This window comes from Coffea arabica, chromosome 5e (assembly GCF_036785885.1).
Source record: "Coffea arabica cultivar ET-39 chromosome 5e, Coffea Arabica ET-39 HiFi, whole genome shotgun sequence".
Taxonomy (NCBI): Eukaryota; Viridiplantae; Streptophyta; class Magnoliopsida; order Gentianales; family Rubiaceae; genus Coffea; species Coffea arabica.
Genome location: NC_092318.1, coordinates 38,259,423 through 38,280,238, shown reverse-complemented (window position 1 = coordinate 38,280,238; position 20,816 = coordinate 38,259,423). Strand labels below are relative to the sequence as shown.

The 20,816-nt window shown below is 34.5% G+C and overlaps 1 protein-coding gene and 1 long non-coding RNA gene across 2 annotated transcripts; one reads left to right on the top strand and one right to left on the bottom strand.

Annotated features, from left to right (window-relative positions):
* Positions 1 to 3,783: 3,783 nt before the first annotated feature.
* LOC140006996 (uncharacterized) lies at positions 3,784 to 7,759 on the bottom strand. The gene is made up of 5 exons (XM_072049667.1): positions 7,610 to 7,759; positions 7,391 to 7,474; positions 5,187 to 5,282; positions 4,804 to 4,902; positions 3,784 to 3,930 (listed from the first exon to the last, which is right to left on the bottom strand). The coding sequence occupies exons 1-5, from the start codon at positions 7,649 to 7,651 to the stop codon at positions 3,784 to 3,786; spliced, it is 468 nt and encodes a 155-aa protein (XP_071905768.1). The 5' UTR covers positions 7,652 to 7,759.
* A 2,042-nt stretch (positions 7,760 to 9,801) lies between these two features.
* On the top strand, positions 9,802 to 10,256 carry LOC140006275 (uncharacterized). The gene is made up of 2 exons (XR_011813914.1): positions 9,802 to 9,892; positions 10,003 to 10,256. It is a non-coding gene; the product is annotated as an uncharacterized lncRNA (long non-coding RNA).
* Positions 10,257 to 20,816: the final 10,560 nt, after the last annotated feature.

Sequence of the window (20,816 nt, the reverse complement as noted above, 5' to 3'; positions counted from 1 at the left end):
TGTAACTAATCTGCAAGAAGTATTAGATCGTAATGAATCTTCTGTCCTACTTTCTATGCCACTTTTTATTATATTGCTATTTCTTATTTATAAACATTATGTTTTATTTCTTTTATGTTTCTTTAAGATCAAATAACTATTAACTGAGTAATACACAAAATTTAACAAATACAAAAAATCAAAATGCATAAAAAAATGAGATTTTTTAATGAATTTTTTGCTGTATTTTTTAATTTTCTATTATATTGCCTGATGAGGTTGTTGTATTTATATTTCACTCAATTAATAGTTATTGGATCTTAAAAAAACAAAATAGAAATAAAATATAATATTTATGAATAAGAAATAATAATATAATAAAAAGTAAGATAGAATATCCGTTGTGGTATTTGACCTTTTCAGGCACTATTTTCAATTCTTGAACGTGTTAGGTAAATATCGGGCCCATTCGGCGTATATAGCTAGCTTAAAATCTCAACATGAGCACAGAAGATTTATGCCAATGTGAAGTGATAGCAAGACATGATAACTTCGTTTGCATTAGTAAAATTGGGTGGATATTTGATGAAAAAGGCAATGAAAAAAAGAGTAAATAGACAGAACAAATTAGGCAGAAATTATCCAACTTTACTCATGTTTATATATAGTTTACCTTTTCTCGTCCCTTAAGAATTTCTACGGAAATTCAATATCAAGTGGTAACTAAAAATTACTATCTGGCAAAACTTTTATTTTTGGGAGTACTTGTGCATGCATGCAACAAGGCACAATCAGCCAAAGGTGGCATGATGCATTTTATGCCACACCATCTTCTTTTTTCTTTTGGATAGGATCTTTATCTGTAACTTTTCTGCAAGGAAGCACAAAAACATTAAAACACTAAAGGCTAATGCACGTTGGACTTATTCCCGAAGAGAAATCAGACATCTATTATACTTAAATCTTTCAACTCTCTAGAGCCAGTCACACCCACAAATGTGATTGTTCTCATAATTCGACGGACCGCAGTTATTAAATCTCTCAACTTAATTACTATGTAGTCATGAAGCATTCAGCTAAAGCCTAAAGCATACCAAAACCCAAGAAAATTTAGCTTTCAGCAGTATTTCAAGAAAGAAATATGGACAGCAGAAATATGAGGAGCTAATTGAGTTTTGTCTATTAATCAAATAGCAAATATCTTTCAGGTTGGTGGTGGTATAGCTCCATTGAAGGAACTTTGGCTGCCAGAGAAGGAAAAAAATAGACGACAAACAAGAAACGGCAGCATGAAGCTCAGAACAGCAAGTGTAGCTTTTCTGGCCTTGGGTTCCTTGAAGTTGTCCTTCTCCTCAAGCAACTGAATGAAGCTTTTAGCGAAATTAATCACAGCGTCTCCTCTGGCTTCTAACATCTGAAGTTGAGCACTAGTGAGATGTTTTATTACTATCTCTGCCACAACATTGCCCTTCATTGTTTCTAATTTAGTAGTTGTGGTTATGGCTTCTTCCTGCCCTTTAGAAGTGGTATTTATTGATGAAAAAGGGGTCAGCTCGGATGAAGCAACAGTCTCCAATGCAAGTGAAGTTGCCGGAGTCAATGGATCAGTTAAATTCTGCACAGTCAATAAATCTACAATCAGTTTGATGAGTCTGAGCGTGTAAAGCTCTTCCATCAACAATTACAAAAGCTCTCTAATAACAAGTAAACATTTTCTTTCACAAATCTCCTTATCACAAAATTTCTGATGAAAGGCCTATGCAGTACAATCAAAAATAAGAAAACACAAATTTGATGGAAATAAATAACTTATTAATAAAAAATACAACTAGTAAGAGAATGCTGTCTTTAAAGAACTTTTGCACCAAGTAGAAAGACAAAGTAAATCTATACAAACTCCAAAAGAAATCAATAGTAATAATAGCAATATAGTACTACTTTATTACCATAACGTCAGTCCTTGAAGATGGAGGTATGGGCTTAGGTGAAGCAACAGTCACCAATGCAAGTGAACTTGGACTCAATGAATCAGTCATATTCTATGCCACAGAAGCACAACAATTCAGTTCAATAATGCTAAACAAGTAAAAGTTAACAAACCAACAATTCTGCAAGCTCTCTGTATCAAGTAAATATTCATTTACAGGTCTCCTAACAAAAGCAATCCAATAAAAGCCCCATGCCATAACATTAAAAAATGAGATCCAAATTAACAAGAAAAAAATAACTCATCAATTGAACAAAGCACTAGTCAAATAATGCTGTGTTTAAACAAGTTTTACACAATGTAACAAGGAAAAGTACTCAAACTATGTGAACTCCAAACAAATCCAAAGATAATAAAAGCAAATTAGCAGCACTTTATTACCATAACTTTGGTAATCGATGGCAGTGAGATTAGGTCACATGATTCAACAGTCTCCAGTGCAATAAAGTTGCCGGACTCGATAAATTACCTATATTCTGTAGCAGAAATATATCTAAAATCAATTTGATGAATCTAAACAATAATACAACATGGCCATGCACGCTCTCTATAGAAAAAAGGGTAAAAAGCAAAAAAACCCTCCGTGGTAAAACTAATGTATAGAAAAACCCCCGTGATTTCAAAACGTACAACACGACACTCCATACTTTGAACTAAATTGTAAAGGTGATGGAATCCGTTAAACTTAACGGAAATGGATGAAATGACCAAAATGCTCTGATATAATTAAGCAAAAGATAGTTCAAAAAAATCATTTATTTATTTTTTGGATAGAGAGAATTGAGTGTTAAGGGGTAGAACAGGTATATTTGTTAAAAATTAGGTATAAATTTTTTTTTAAGATTCCAATAAGTCATTTCCGTTAAGTTTAACGGATTCCATCAATTTTACAATTTAGTTCAAAGTATGAGGTATCATGTTATACGTTTTGAAACCACGGAAGGCTTTTCTGTGTATTAGATTTACTACAGGGGGCCTTTTTGTTTTATACCCTAGAAAAAAATTTCTTTCATAGGTCTTCTAACACAATAAATTCAATAAGAGCCCCATGGCAGTAGAATTAAATAACAAGAAACTAATTTAACATGACAAAAATTATTTATCAAGTAAACAAAGTTCTGCCCAAAGAATGCTGTATTTGGAGAAGGTTTGCACAGTAATAGGGAAAAGTAAAACTATATGAACTCCAAAACAAATCAAATTCTAAAACTACTACTTTCCTCCCACGAATTTAGTACTTGACAAGAGGGAGCGAGGTTAGAAGAACAGTTTCCCTCGATAACAAATAAATATTGTTTCAAAGGCACGTAAGGAATCCAATAATAGCCATATGCAATACACTTAAATAATAAGGCAAATTACATTTTAGCCCTCTGTAGTTTTCGCAAAAATCACATAACCCCCATGATTCAAAAAGCTATACATAAACTCCCTGTAGTTTGGGTTGAACTGTCAAATAGACGGAAAGAACCCATCGTGACGATTCGTGGGCAAAATGTCCAAATTACCCTAATATAAATACAAAAAAGAAGCAGGTGAAGTCAGACTCTCCCTTGCTTTGACCTTTGTCGTGAGAAAGAGAGGGTTATCAGCTTTTACCTTCGGACTTTGGAGAGGGTTTGGTGACTGGTGGGCAGTGATAAGGGTGGTGGGGATCTTGGCTTGCGGAATTTGGCTGCTTTGGGGATTTCTTCTTACAGCTCCTTTCCTTATTTTTGTATTATTTCGCTTTTATTTTTTATTCCCTTCTTTTGAGTTTTGTGAAGGGGTTTGTTATTTATGGGTAGCGTGAAGAGTTGTGTTGTGAAAAGAATCTGTCAGCCACTGGGGAGATATGGTAGGACGCAGCCGGAGGACTTAGCAGCTTCTTCTTCTTCTTCTGTGTCTTCAAACCATAACATTCTACCGTATCCTTCACGCCACCGACAACCCAAGCTCGTGCCAACCCTGAAATGAGAGTGAATCTTGGAACCAGAAATGGAAGGACCAGTCAATCAAAACAAGAGATGCCCTTTGACCCCTGATGTGGACGCAGGTGGGCTGCAATCTCAAGGCTCCACCCTCCCCTGCCCCGAGCCCCTCTTGACTCCCGTTTCGCATTTCATCATATGCCTCCTATCTCTTGCATTTTCCAATTCGTTCATGATTCGCATATGGCCTGGGGAGGGATGTGTGTCTGGATCTTTAAGAATCAGACCATAATTTCATGCGCAAAGATTTAACCGGAGTTGGATCCTGTTCCTCTATATTTGAGAGTTGGTTCCGGTGGACGATTGAGATCGAGCCAGGTCTTGTTAATTCGTTTGAGAGTTGGTTCCGGTGCGTTTCTTCTGCGAAAATTCGCAGTCCAAACTAGATAGCACCTTTCACCTTTTGCTGGAATATGCCTCATGTCTCTTGCATTCCCCCACCTTTAACTAGTTAGCATTCTTTTTGTGTATAGTTAGCATCCTGTCCACATCAGGGTCAAAGGGTAATATGGGAATGGTTCTTATTGATACTAGTAGTACAAGCACGTTTTGCCCACGAACCATCACGATGAGTTCATTCCGTGTATTTGATAGTTCAACCCAAACTACAGAGAGTTTATGTATAGCTTTTTGAATCATGGGAGGTTATGTGATTTTTGCAAAAATCACAGGAGGCTAAAATGTAATTTGTCCTAACTAATAAGACACGAATTTAATAGGAAAAAGTAACTTATGAGTTAAACAAAGCACTGTTCTAAGAATGCTGTGTATGAGAAGTTTTGCACAATGTAGCAAGGCAAAGTAAAACTATACAAACTCTAATACGAAAAAAACAATAATAATATCAAATCACAAGTACTTAATTACCGTAACTGTAGAACTTGAGGACACAGGAGTTGGGTGATCAGATGAAGCAATAGTGTCCGATGCAAATGAATTTCCAAGACTAAACCAGTCAGTAATATTCTGTACCAAAAATATATCTAAAATCAGTTCAAGAAGTCTAAAAGAGTAAAACTCTTCAATCCAATCATGCAAGCACTCTAGAACAAGAAACATTATTTGAGAGGTCTCTTAACACAAGCTGTCTAATAAGAGCTCCATGCAATACAATTAAATAACGAGAACGGAACTTAATGGGAAAACCGAACTTATCACCTAAACATTAATTTTTTGAATGCCAAAACAAACTATGTGAACACCGAAACAAATTAACTACTAATAAGAACAAATTACGAGCATCTTACTACCATGACTTTCGTACTTGACGACAGAGGTATGACATCAGATGAACCAACAGTATCCAATGCAAGTGAAGCTGCCGTATTCAATGGATCAATTGTTTTCTGTACAAGAATTACATCTAAAATCAGTTTGATAATTCTAAACAAGAAAAACTCCGCAAAGATCTTCATAATAAATATTTTTTGCAGAAGATAAATGCTGTTACAAAGAGGATACCAATAGAATTTAAAAAGATGATGGAGTAGGTGAATTACGTCTGCAGGCTGGCTTGGCCTAAAAAATGTCCAAGCGTTCTGACAAGTGACTAATTTTCGCTATATTCGAATGATATTTTATGTTATTTTTAGTCACTTTGGCAATATTGTAGGAAGAAAATGGATCAGTTTGGCTATAATTGGTGTAAAATGCTCTTCAGTGATTAAATGAGGTTTTTGTCACTTTTTACTTGCATTTTGTCCATAATTTGTATAGGGGTTGGAAATATACTTCGTTTGGATGAAGAGGAAGTTGATAGCTTTGACATATCTTTGTATTTGGGCTATAACTTGAGCTACAATGATCGGATTGAGATGATTATTGAACCATTTTGAAGGCAAGAAATAGATCTACAAATCTTGTGAAGACATCGAAATCCAGTTTGAAGGTTTTCCCTGTCAAAAAACCGAGTTACAGTAGCCAATTTCTATTGGACAAAACTGAAACAAGGCAGTGAGCAGTCAAGGGTATTTCTATCATTTATCCGTCTACACAAATCCAAATGAGGTGATTCTTGATGCATTGGAAAGCTAACTTAAAGGGCTACAAGTTTCATGTTTTGGTCAAGAGTTAATTCAGCTTCTATCATCAAGAAATGTTCAGTTGAAGTTGAGGCAGAATTGGAACAACATTGAAGACTAGACAGAAATTGCTAAGAATGGTAGGGGAGCAATCCGGCCAGATTTGTGGCCGGATTCTGGTCAGAAATGGCGGCTCTCCACTTACACATCTTGTTTCTTCCTCCAATAATTTACAGCTGTTGATGGACGTGTGACAACAACTTTTTGCAGCTGTAAAAGTGATGTTTGAAGCCTCATTTCTTGACTAAATCATTTATAAATTGCCATGAACTTGCAAGGACAAAGAGAGCTTGGAGAGTGCAAGAAATATTACGAAAAAATGTAGTTCTTACATTTTCTTAGTATTAGGTTAGTTTATTATAGGATAGTTTAACTAGTAGTTCATCCTTTTTGTTTATTAGCTAGGCAAAGATGAAGAAGGAGATGAAGATGGAGGAGATGAACTTATGTGACAAGGGATATATTTCTTTCCAAACTCTTTATCTTTTGTACTTGATTTTAAATTTAGTTAATATACAAGTTTTGGATTTTAAGTTTATTATGTGTTTCTAAAGTTTATGCCGTAGGTTTGGTTGAACTTTCTATGATTGTTAGTGTTTATTATGCTATTATTTTGAGTAAGTTATTTAGCACTTTAACTCTTTAAATCATGATTAACTTGGTACCATTAATTGTGATGATCTTAATGTGTTGTTTCTTCAATGAAAATTGAGATTTAACACTAGTTCAAGAAGTGCTAAACCTAAGGAGTACACTCACGAGAGTAGAGGTGCACCTATGTGGCTTTAGTAATTTATTTTATGTAATTTCATAGAAGAAATGAACTTGTAGCTAATTTCATAACCATGAGAGTAGGTATAGATTAGTTATAAGTATAGTTAATTCACTACGAAAGTAGGTTTTACATATATAAGAAAATTACGCCATAGCTAGCCAAGATAGTAGTACTTAATGATCCAAAAATAATACTTATATGAGTAGTTAGGGATACCATAACCTAAGGAGCTTTCCTTTGTTATTATCTTGCATAAGTTTAGCATAGTTTTATTTTTTTTAATTCATTGATCGTCTAAATAATAGAGAAGTTTTAGTAGTGCCGGTAATTATCCAATCTTTCTCGTGGGATCAACCCGATATTTGCCCTAAACTACTAATTTGATCTGTATACTTGCAATCAAAACGGGTATATTTCGAAATTAAACTTGTATTTATATTAAAATCCTGTCACGTTCGTCTTGATCGCACCGAAATCCTTCACATCCTTTTTTGGCGAATCCAAAACAGAACAATGGATCATCATACACAATAATAATAACAGATGAAAACATAAGGTTTAGTTTTCCTATAATAAATTTTAACCTTTCCTGAATTACCTTAAGTAAGTCCGAGTTCTCCATAGTGGAACCAACACCGGTCGGCGATTGAAAATCCAACGCCAATGATTCAGAACTCGAGCACTTTCTCCCAGGGTAGAGTGGAAATACAAAACAAAAAAATTCAAAAAATCAGTATAGTAATTCCGATTTGATGAGGGGAGAAATTAGCCATATCAACAAAATAATAATGTCAATAAAATAATAACGTTTCTGGACCTTCATCCGGGGGCATCCGGGGTTTATATGAGGGATTTTCATCGGTTTTGATCTCCGGTTTTGATCTTTGTGTTATAATGGGAGTTGCGAGGCAGAGATCGAAGTTTGTCAAAGGTGAGAAGGCTGTTTACACTTTACAGGAGCTGATGCTGATTTGGGACTTTGTGGGGCAAGCCCAGCATAGTATAGGCCACATGTTGGAATTAGTTTGACGGCATTAGGAGCTGAATGCACAAATATTGCTTAATTTGTTTAAAATATTTTGCGTGACGATTAGGCCACTTTCTTCTCCAATCTTAAAAAAAAAAAATTATATCTCCAATAAAGTACTATTAAAAATAGTCTATCGTAATGAAATTTATCATCATAGTTTATCATTAAACAACAAATATGGGCATAAAATTTGACACTCATTCCTTTGTAATTGTGCAAAATAAATTAAACTTTATTAGATGAGGGCATTTTAAGACATCCAATAAATTTTTTATGCTATTTCAACATTTGGGTACTAAAAGTGTCAAATTAGGGCGGTAAATGTAATTTTAAAACTTTGAGAGAGTTTAGTGAAATTGCTGAAAACCTCAGGGTAGGTTTGTGAAATTATCACTTTATCATAAAACATTCTACCATTCCTTTAGAGAAATAACAATAATGTTGTTACTTGTTACCAATATATTCTTACTACAATATTGCCAATGTAAACATCTGTTTAGTGCTATTGGGCCTCCCTAATATTGCAAATAAAGTCTCTTTAAATCACATAAATTGAGCAAGAGACATAAAAATTTTATATATTATATAGTACCACTTTCATATGAGGCAGCATATATGTAAATTGTGACTCCTATGTCACTCTAACTAGAAAATCAAAAGCGTACTCTGAAAAATGAAGGCAGTATTACATAAATATTGAAGAAATTTTGTAACAAGATGGTATCCCCATTTTTTTAAGTAAAATTTGGATAGGCTGGTTCCGATCACAACCACGGATCAGGGCATGCCTTTGACCACAAGTTGGTCCAACAAAGCTCATTATCATTTTTCATATAAGAAAGGTAGTAGAAAACAAAATATCTATTTAAGATTCTAGTATCAATCCAACTTTCTAATCAAATCACATTATAGTGAAGCTATACTACTAACCGGAATGAATATATCAAACATTCTAAACCTCAGCAGGATTATGAACGATTTACATGAGTTGTAAATTGTTTGATTCTCTAGCCTATAAGTTCTTGGGCACTAAAGCAGACATTGCAACACAGCACATGAGCAACATGGCTCATGTATGGTACCACTTTTTTTCTTCTTATTTTAATCAAACAAGTCACATGTTGTACACTTGACCATAGAAAAAGTAAATATGTTGACCATAAAATGTTGCTTGTTTAAAATTAAATAAAATACAAATGCTATTACGCCTTTTACTTTCCTAACTCAATAATAGAAGTCAGTTTATCAAACTATCACCAATTTTTCCAGTCTTATGGAATGGCGAATTAGTCATTAAGATTTCTTGAGTATCAAATACATGTTTGCAAAGAGTTGACATATGGTTTAATGGTTTTTCTTTTTCATATTTTATCCTTTCTCCTGTCAATTTATGCCATAGAAATCCCCCCAAATAATTTGACCCTATGGACCAATAACATCAATAGATTTAGATAGGTATGGTTTTTTTTTTTCCACACAATTTAAGAAAAGTTGTTAGTTTTGTTGGAAGAATAAATCTAGTTTATTATCTTCCTAAAATTTTCTTACATTAAATGGAGTATGACTAATTAAATTTACATTAAATAAGTTAGGTTATATTCAATAACAACTTACATTAAAAAAATGGCATTTTAGAGAAATTATAAGTTAACTACATTCTTTAATTAAACAGTGGATTATAATTTAGAAAAATGAAAAAGGAAAATAAACTTATCAAAGTGGAAAAGAGGAAGTAAAATTTAATCAACAGTTCTATAAATAGGCTCAGTTATCACTAATAGAAGTATATTCTTCCACTCTCCACAGCCAAAATTTTTATGTGCTAATCGCTATACTATCGTTGGGATGATGGGCATAGTGTTTAAACTTGTCCTTTTGATTCTCATGCTTTGCCCCCTGGCAATCAACTCAAGCCTTCAGTACCTTACTTTTGTGCAACAATGGCCGAAAGGCTATTGTACTGTTAATCCAGCTAATCCAAGCAGATGTCAAAGAAACCCTTTGCCAACCGTTTGACAATCCATGGTCTTTGGCCGGGCAACTTCACCAAAATTTTGCTAAGTTGCATAGGTTCTTGATATACTCCACTATGTATAATTTCTCTAGGGCTTTCAAATGTCTTGAACATGAAATATGCACCTACACAGGTTCACTAATGTAATGATCATTCTTGTAAGTAGACTTTCCAGGATTGGAACAACAGAAGCTTACAGTGGCCAGACCTCGCGAAACCATCGCCAACTGCGCAAATGTTTCAACACAAGAGGTTTCAATCATTTTGGAGACATGAATGGGACATGCATGGGAAATGCTCGGAAAACATGTAGTAACTTCTATAATAGAGACAGAAGAGGTTTCAATCGTTTTGTAATGTAGTAACTTTTATTGTCTTCATCATTCTCATTTCATACACTTCATCTCAGAATTCATTTTATTTGCTACATGATCTTCTCCCACAATAACGATGCTCAATGCCATTTTTAGTTGGGAAGTACTAAAGTGTGGTGGAAATGGTGAGATGATTTATGCAGGGAAACTTATTGTGTCGGTGCCACAACTCCCAGTTCGCAAAAATCGTGAAGGACAATCAATAATTGTTGTCATAACAGCAGTGAAACAAATGCCAATTTCTACCAGGACTGGAGTTTGATAGGGAGGAGTCACGCACATCAAATCTGGCACATGGTTACTGATAGCTCTGTAAATAGTATAATTTATTGAACTTACGGTAGGATTGCTGCCAGGACGTATATTATGTCCTTGACTTAGCTGAATAGTCCTGCTGAAGTATGTGGTTTCACTGCTGCTACGACAACGATTATTGAGTGTCCTTCACGATTTCTGTGAACTGGGAGTTGTGGCACCGGCACGATAAGTTTCCCTGCATAAATCATCTCACCATTTCCACCACACTTTAGTACTTCCCAACTAAAATGGCATTGAGCATCGTTATTGTTGTGGAAGATCATGTAGCAAATAAAATGAATTCTAAGATGAAGTGAATGAATTGAGAATAATGAAGACAAATAAAAGTTACTACATTACAAGAGAGCTATTATAGTACTACTGACTCGCTGTGGGATTTCATTCATTTGTTAGCTTTTACAACTCTCAACTCTATACAACCCAACTACATCAAAAAACGTGATTATTTTTTATAATTCAATGGATCACAGCTATTAAATCTCTCAGCTTACCATATAGCCATAAAGCATCCAGCTAAAGCCTAAAGCATATCAAAACCCAAGAAAATTCAGTTTTCAGCAGCATCCCAAGAAAGAAATGTGGACGGCAGAATTATGAGCAGCTAAGTTTTGTCTGTTAATCAAACAGCAAAATTCTTTCAGGTTGGTGATGGCATAGCTCCATTGAAGGAACTTTGGCTACTAGAGTAGGACAAAAATAGATGGCAAACAAGAAATGGCAGCATGAAGCTCAGAACAGCAAGTGTAGCTTTTCTGGTCTTGGGTTCATTGAAGTTGTCCTTCTCCTCGAGCGATTGAATGAAGCTTTTAACGAAATTTATCACAGCATCCAAAACACTCTTAGGTTGTAGATAGATGTCTCTGGCATCTAACATCTGAAGTTGAGTACTCCTGAGATGTTTCGTTACAATCTCTGCCACAAATTACACTTCATTATTTCTGATTTCATAGTTGTGGACTGATTGTTGAGGCTATGGCTTCTTTCTGCTCTTGAGAAGCGGTATTTACTGATAAAAAAAAGGAGGTCAACTCAGTGAAGCAACAGTTTCTAATGCAAGTGATGTTGCCGGAGTCAATGGATCAGTTAAATTCTGTACAGTATATACATCTACAATCAGTTTGATGAGTCTAAACGTGTAAAGCTCTTCCATCAACAATTACACAAGCTCTCTGATAATAAATACTCCATCCGTCCCAATTTTGGGAATTCAACTTTTTTAGAATAGTAGTTTAATTGTGATGTTTGTATTTCTATTTTCAATTTTACTCTCACAAATTCAAAATTTAAATTTGAAAGGTGACATGCATATGAATAGAAAGAAATATTATATTGGAAAAAGAGACTAAAACATGTTTTAATTTTTTAAACATGACAAATGTTTTGGGACATCTCAAAATGAAAATATGACACTTTTTATGGGATGGAGGGAGTAAATATTTTCTTTCACAAATCTCTTAACACAAAATATTTGATGAAAGGCCAATGCAGTACAATCAAATAACAAAACACAAATTTGAGGGAAAAAATAACGCATTAAAAAAAAAAAGAACTAGTTAAAGAATGCCGTGTTTAAAGAACTTTTGCACCATGTAGCAAGGCAAAGTAAATCTATACATACTCTAAAAGAAATGAAATGGTAATAATAGTAAAACAGTACTACTTTATTACAATAACTTCAGTACTTGAAGATGGAGATACGGGCTTAGGTGAAGCAACAGTCCCCCAGATGCAAGTGAAGTTGCCGGACTCAATGAATCAGTCATATTCTATACCACAAATACATCATAGTTTAGTTCAATAAGGCTAAACAAGTAAAAGTTAATAATCAAGAATTCTGCAAGTTCTTCTCCTAACACAAGCAATCCAATAAGAGCCCTATACCATAACCTTAAAAAATGAGATACAAATTAATAAGAAAAAAAGTACTCAAACTATGTGAACCCCTAAACAAATCCAAAGCTAATAAAAGCAAATTAGCAGTAGTTTATTACCATAACTTTAGTACTCGACGACAGAGAGGTGAGGTCACATGATTTAACAGTCTCCAGTGCAAGTGAAGTTGCCAAACTCTTTTTTTTTTTCTCGGGACACAAATAAATTTTATTCTAAACCTACTCCTATTCTACACTAAGGGGAAGGCATGGATTCAAAAGGGTCAATGAAGAATTCAGAGGGGACTGAATAGACACCGAACCAAACAGATGTCTTTGCATCCGCTGGTGAAATTTTCAAAGAATCTTAAACAAGAATGCAGGTCAAGAGATTCGATTCCACCGGTGAAGTTGCCAGACTCGATAAATCAGCTATATTCTATGCCAAAAATACGTCTAAAATCAATTTGATAAGTCTAAACAAGTAACAAAACACGATCATGCAGTCTTTCAATTGACAGTCAACAATTTCATAGGTCTCCTAACTCAAAGAATCCAATAAAAGCCTCATGGCAGTACAATTAACTAACGAGACACTAATTTAACAGGAAAAAATTGTTTGTTGAGTAAATGAAAAGCTGGTCAAAGACCGCTGTGTTTGGAGAAGTTTTGCACAGTAACAGGAAAAGTACTCAAATTATATCAACTCCAAAACAAATCAAATTCTAAAACTACAACTTTACTCCCATGACTTTTTTACTTAATGACAAAGGGGTGAGGTCAGATGAACAGTTTCCCTCGAAAACAAGCAAATATTCCTTCAAAGGTACACAAACATCCGAATAATAGACCTATGCGATACACTTAAATAACAAGACACAAATTTAATACGAAAACTAACTTATAAGTTAAACAAAGCACTATTCCAAGAATGCGGTCATCGGAGAAGATTAGCACAACAATGAAAAGTACTAAAACTATATGAGTTCTAAAATAAATCAAATGATAATAAGAGCAAATTACTAGTAGTGTATTACGATGACTTTACTACTAAAGGGGTGGCATCAGATGAAGCAACCGTCTCCAATGCAAGTGAAGTTGCGGGATTTGATGGATCAGCTATATTCTGTACCACAAATGCAACTAAATTAAATGTGATAAGTCTGAATGAGTAAAAATCCTACATCAACAATGACACAAGCTCTCTATAACAATTAAATATTCTTTCCCACCCTCCTAACACAAGTTAGTTAATAGAAGCCCTACATAGCACAATCAAATAACAATACACAGATTTGATGGGAAAAAATAACTCATTAATTGAACAAAGCAATAGCAAGAGCATGCTGTATTTAAGAAGTTTTGCACAATGTAGGAACGCAGAGTAAAACTATACGAACTCTAACACAAAAAAAAAAATAATAATAATATCAAGTTACAAAAACTTCATTACCGTAACTGTAGAACTTGACGACAGAGGGGTAGGGTGAGCAGATGAAGCAACAGTGTCCGATGCAAATGAAGTTCCAAGACTAAACCAATCAGTAATATTCTGTACCAAAAATATATCTAAAATCAGCTCAAGAAGTCAAAAAAATAGAACTCTTCAATCCAATCATGCAAGCACTCCACAATAAGAAACATTATTTCAGAAGTCTCTTAATACAAGCAATCCAATAAGAGCTCCGTGCAATACAATTAAATAACAAGAAAGAAACTTAATGGGAAAACCAAACTTATCACTTAAACAAAGCATCTGCGCTTGGAGATATTTTGTCAAACGTAACAACTAAGTAACTATGTGAATGTCAAAACAAACTATGTGAGCATCAAAACAAATCAAATACTAATAAGAACAAATTACGAGCATCTTATTACCGTAACTTTCATATTTGATGGCAGAGGTGTGACATCAGATGAACCAATAGTCTCTAATGCAAATAAAGCTACCGTATTCAATGGATCCATAGTATTCTGTACAAGAATTACATCTAAAATCAATTTAATAATTCTAAACAAGCAAACTCCTCAACAAGTATGCAAACTCTCTACAATAAATATTTTTTATAAGTATCGAAACACAAGTTAAATAAAAGTCCTATGCAGTACGATTATATAACAAGACAGAAAATTTGGATAAGTTTTGCATAATACAGCAGGAAAGAGTAACGGTCCAAAAACTTCAAAACAAATCAATGTTTATGAGACCAAATTACCAGTAATTTATTACCGCATCTTTGTTTTAAATTGTTCTGCATGGCCTAAAGTTTCACGTACAAAAGAGAATTAGGAGCTGCTACTGGAGTTGGGTACAATTTTGTTTCTTTCTCTTTCGTGTACTGATATATGGAAAGGTATGCTGATTAATATAAAGTTGAAATTTTGCTAAAAAAAACGAGAATGCTGTGCTAACTCTAATAGAAAGGGGATGAAGTAGGTGAATTATTATCATGTGTGGCTTTGTCCCATATCGTTTTTTGTACAAGGGAGTCTTTCTCTTAGTTTGTTATAAATACAGTGAGCATGTGATGGGATTAAATGCATCAAACCAAAAGATCTTTAGTAGACTATTTGGGTCTTTGGGTCATTAAAATTTTTGTTTAGTAAAATATTTTGATCTCTTTTGTATTTTAAGTATTAGGTGTTTTGAACCTAAAAACACTCTCCTAAGGCATTTTTGTACTCTCTTTTTCATAGTAGAATTTTGTTCCTCCTCTGTGGAGGTAGGTTAATTTTACTAAACCATGTAAATTCCTGTGTTTCTGTTTTATTTATTTTTGCTTTGTTATTTGTCTTTTGGGATTTTGGGATTGCCAAAATTATTTCGTCAATTTTCTAAGGTCAGACCTAATAAACTGGTATCAAAGTTTCTTCTAAGGATTTCGATTTTGTGACAACAATGACAATAACAAAGACCGTTGTCGAGAAATTCAATAGGAATGTTAACTTCAGGATGTGACAGCTCAAGATGGAAGCCATTTTGGTTCAAAATGGAGTTGATTTAGTGATACAAGGAGTTGAGAAAAAGTTAGAGAGTGTAACAGATGCAAATTTTGCTAAGATGGATAAGAAATCTCGATCCAGTATTATCTTAAATCTCTCTAACAAGGTTTTGCGGGAGGTAGCCGCTGAGACTTCGACAATGGCCATGTGGGACAAATTTAAAGCTTTGTACATGAAAAAAACAATTAAGAATCGACTTTATTGAAAGTAAAGTCCGTATATGCTTCGCACGACTGAAGGTATATCTATATTCTCACATCTTGATAAATTTGATTCCATTATTATGGATTTGGAGAATATAGATTTAAAAATTGATGATGAGGATCAGACCCTATTATTTTTATGTTCTCTTCCCCAGTCGTTTAGATATTTTCATGATACTATAATTTATGGAAAAGAAACAATTTCGTATCAAAAAATTAAATCTACATTAAAATCTAAGAAGCAGATAAACAGGAATATTATCAAAAAATTAATGGAGGTTAGGCAGAAGGTCTAGTTGCTAAGGGCAGAACCAAAAGAAAAGAATTTGACAGTGATAGATCTAAATCTAAATCTAAATCCAAATAGAAATTTGGAGTGTAATTACTGTCACAAAATGGGGCACATTAAGGTAAATTGCTTTAAATTGAAAACTAGATTAAAGCAAAGGGAAAATATGGTGAGAAAAATACTAAAATTGTCGAATCTTGTGTTGCAGCTAATGAGAATGACAAAAATATTTTTGGTGACTGATGACAGGACAAGGTCTAAAAATAAATCAATTTTAAATTCGGGGTGTTCTTATCACATGTGTCCTAATAAGGATTTGTTTTCCACTTATAAACCTTGTAATGATGAATTGTTTGGATGGGCAATAATGCCATTTGTGTTGTTGGTAAGGGTACAATCTGAATTAAAATGTATGTTGATATTGTGAGAACACTCACTAATATTAGACATGTTCTTGATTGGAAAAAGAATCTCACTAATGTTAGACATGTTTTTGATTCGAAAAAGAATCTCATCTATTTGGGCATGCTGGAGACTCTTGGGTGCAAATGCACAACTGAAAATGGTATTATGAAAGTTTCAAAAGGTGCTCTTGTTATTATGAAAGCTTGTAGATCTGATAGTTTGTATATTTTGCAGCGATCTACTGTCACAGGTTCGGTTGTAGTTTCATCATCATCTTTATCTAATTCTGGTATCACCAAATTATGACATATGCGTTTGGGACATATGGGTGAGAATGGCTTGAACATGTTAAGTAAACAGGGACTTCTTTGTGGTCAAAGTACTGAATCATTGGAATTCTATGAATACTGTATTTTTGAAAAGTAAAAAAGAGTAAGTTTCAGGTCACGAGCAATTTATAAGACGAAAGGTACTCTTAATTATATTTATTCAGATTTATCGGGTCTATCTCGTGTTCCATCTAAGGATGGTACCAGGTATATGTTAACTTTCATTGATGATTATTCAAGAAAAGTTTAGGTTTATTTTCTTAAACATAAGAATGATGTCTACCTCACTCTCAAGTAATGAAAAGTTTGATTGAGAACAGATAGATAGATAGATAAAGCGGCTTAGAACAGATAATGGCATGAAATTTTGTAAAGGTGAATTTGATAAATTATGTAAGAATGAAGGAATTGTTTGGTATCACATTGTTAGGATGACGCCTCAACAAAATGGCCTGTCCGAATGTATAAACAGAACACTTTTAAAGAGAGCAAGGTATATGATCTCTAATGTTGGGTTGACAATGGAATTTTGGGCAGAGGCGATCTCTATGGCTTGTTATATTATCAACCGTACTTCTTGTGCAACTTTTGATTTCAAAACTAACAAGTTTGGTCAGATACTCTTGTTGATTATTTTAATTTAAAAGTTTTTGAGTGTTCAGTATACATGAATGTGAATGATGAAAAATTAGAGTTTTGAGCAAAAAAGTGTATTTTTTCCTTGGGTATGCTTCTGAGGTGAAAGGGTACAGATTGTGGTATCCTGATCTCAATTTTTCAAAATTTATAATCAGTAGAGATGTTACTTTTGATGAATTTTCTATGTTATCTTCAAGAAAAAATCTTCTAGTTCTTGTCATGCAGATGATAATATGTAGAAGCAAGTGGAGCTTGAGATTGATAGTTTTGGTCCTTCTATTCAACAAATATTAATAGACGTATTTGAATCTACTGATAAAAATAATTCAGAAGAGAAACAATCATAGACATGCAATAATCATAGGCATCACTTTGCAGGGCGTCGGGGTTTTGCTCGATGAACTTTTTAGGACAGGCACTAGTTCTATTGTGTCGTATAAAAAATGTATAGTATGTGCTAAGTGACTAATTTACGTAATAATTGAATGATATTTTATGCTATTTTTAGTCCCTTTGATTATATTATTGGAAGAAAATAAATCATTTTGGCTATAATTGGGAAAAAATGTCTTAAGTGATTAAATGAAGTTTTTATCACTTTTTACTTGCATTTTGTGAATTTTTGACAGCTTTGACACATTTTCGTATTTTGGCTATAACTTGAGCTACAGTGATCGGATTGAGACGATTCTTGAACCAATTTGAAGATAAGAAATAGATCTACACTTTGGTGAAACATCAAAATCCAGTTCTGAGATTTTCTAGGTCAAAAAATTGAATTATAGTAGCTAATTTCTATTGGTCGAAGCAGAAACAAAGCATTGAGCAGTCAAGGGTATTTCAATCATTTCTTAGACTACACAAATCTAAATGAGGCGATTCTTGATGCATTGGAAAGCTACTCAAAGGGCTACAAGTTTTATGTTTTGGTCAAGAGTTAAATCAGCTTCTATCATCAAGAAAAGTTCAGTTGAATTTGAGGCAAAATCGGAGCAGCAGTGAAGAATGAATAGAAATTGCACAAAAAGTCACTGTAGCAATCCAACCAGAAATTGGCAGGATTTATGGCCGGATTTCTGGCCGGATAATGGCCAGAAAATGCTGCTCTATACGCGGAAAACTTGTTTTGCACCTCCAACAAGTCACATGTAATGCTAGACATGTGACAAACACTTTGCAGCTATAAAAAGGAAGTGTAAGCCTCATTCTTTGACCACCTTTTACCTTTATATAGCCAAAATCTTGCAAGATTCAAGGGAGAGACATATGGGAGAAAGCTTGGAGTCTGCAGAAATGTAGCTCTTCCATTTTCTGAGTGTTAGATGAGTTTAATATAGAGTAGTAGTTCATCCATCTTGTTTATTAGCTAGATGAAGAAGAGGTTGGAGGATGAAGAAGGCAAGGAGATGAACTCATGTGACAAGGGTTACATTCCTTTCCAACTCTTTATCTTTTGTACTTGATTCCAAGTTTAGTTAATATGCAAGTTATGGATTTATATGTTATTATGTGTTTCTAAAGTTTATGCCTTGGGTTTGGTTGAACTTTCTATAATTGCTAGTGTTTATTATTTGGTTAATTGATGCCATTATTTTGAACAAGTTATTTAGCACTTTAGCTCTTTGAAATCATGATTAATTTGGTACCATTGATTGTGATTATTTAAGGTGTTGTTTCTGCAATGAAAATTGAGATTTAACACTGGTTCAAGAAGTGCTAAACATAGGGAGTACACTCACGAGAGTAGAGGTGCATCTATGTGATTTTAGTGATTCATTTCATGTAATTTCATTGAAGAAATGAACTTGTAGCTAATTTCATAACCATGAGAATAGGTATGAATTAGTTATGAGTATAATTGATTCACTACGAAAGTAGGATTCATATGCATAAGGAAATTACACCATAGCTAGTCTAGATAGTAGCATTCAATGATCCAAAATAGCACTTGCATGAGTAGTTAGGGATACCATAACCTAAGGAGCCTTCATTTGTTATTTTCTTGTGTAAGTTCAGTGGGTTTTATTTGTTATAATTCAGAGAGTAGTCTAAATAATAGAGAAGTTTTAGTAGTGCCGGTAATTGTTCAATCTTTTTCGTGGGATCGACCCGATATATACCCTAAACTACTAGTTGACCTGTATACTTGCGGTGAAACGGGTGTATTTCGAATTTTTAACTTGTACGTATTAAAAAAAAAAGCCGTCAGTATGATTAGTGATTGCTGTGTATTTATCTACATTTTCTTGACTGAAACTTTCACAACATATTTCAGGGAAAACGTAGGACCCTTGGACTCACTCGAGTTGGAAGTCATAGAGTTGTTCAAATTTCTGCAGGCTTCATAATATTCTTCTATATCTTAGGTTGGTATTTTAAGCTTCTTAGAATAGTGAACTATCTATCCGTTCCACAGAATTTCTCAACTTACTAATCACTTACCAAAATCTTTGTAAGTGGCTGACTGACTTAATTTACTCGCTGTCAGGACTGGAAGGACTTAAGTGTAAATAGTGAATAATAAATACCTATTTCTGTTTCTGTTAGGTCGGTTACTCAGGTGGTTAGAACTAATGATGTCAGCAGCTCAGTTAGTTAGTAGACGGTTAGCTAGCTAATCTCCTTATAAGGAGCTCAGTACACGAGAGGAGCATTATTAGCAGAATAACAAATTTGATTCTTATTTCTTCCTCAATTCCTCTCACTTTACTCTTCTTCTTCTTCAATTCTTATTCTCCCTAATTTCCTTCCTTCCCTGCGCCTACGGCATCTCAGCCTCAGGAATTCTACTTGAATTCTTGACAAGTGGTATCAGAGCTGCGAATCCTCGGATTATTGCAGCTCATCACAATGGCAGAAGGCACCCGCTTCAAGAATATGGAAGATCAACTACGGAAACAAGAAGTTCGACTGCAGGAAGCTCTGCAATCGATCCTTTCTCTTCAGTAAAACCAGCAAGAAGTTCAACAGCAGCTGCGAGGGGAAATGGAGAACTCCAACAAGGAAATGAGAACAATGATCGCCGGCGTGGACCAGAAACTCAATGCCTTGGTTCAGATCATGGCCAGAGAAAGGAATGGGGACAGAGAGGAAGCAACTCAACTAGAGAAAAGCCCCATTCTACCCACGCCGCCCCCACACACGAAGCTCCAACCGGAGTTTGGCACCAATCAATGCTCAAGAGTCAAACCTCCAAAGGTATTTTTATCCAATCCACCAAGGATCGAATTGCCTTTGTTCGCCGGAGAGAATCCACGCATCTGGCTTCGCAAGTGTCAGAAGTACTTCATAACTTACCAAATTCCACCAGAGCAGCAGATGGAGGTAGTCGAAATGTTCCTTGACAATAAGGCAGATGTATGGTACCAAGGCATCAAGGTAGAATTTCCAGATCTGTCATGGCAGCAATTTGCCGACATGCTCAGCCAGAGATTTGCAGAGAAAGGCACGCGCGATGTGGTGGAGGATTTCAATAAGTTGCAACAATCTGGAACTGTGGAGGATTACCAAGAAAAGTTTGAAGAATTGAAATCACTAATGCTGGTAAAG

Excerpts from the sequence above, each read along its gene's own strand:
- LOC140006996 (XM_072049667.1), bottom strand. The coding sequence starts at position 7,651 with ATGAAAATCCCTCATATAAACCCCGGATGCCCCCGGATGAAG. Across the intron at positions 4,903-5,186 it reads CGTCAAGTACGAAAGTCATG|AATATTACTGACTGGTTTAG; the intron begins GTAGTAAGATGC and ends TTTTTGGTACAG. Across the intron at positions 3,931-4,803 it reads CCTCAAGTTCTACAGTTACG|ATTCACTCTCATTTCAGGGT; the intron begins GTAATTAAGTAC and ends TCTGGTTCCAAG.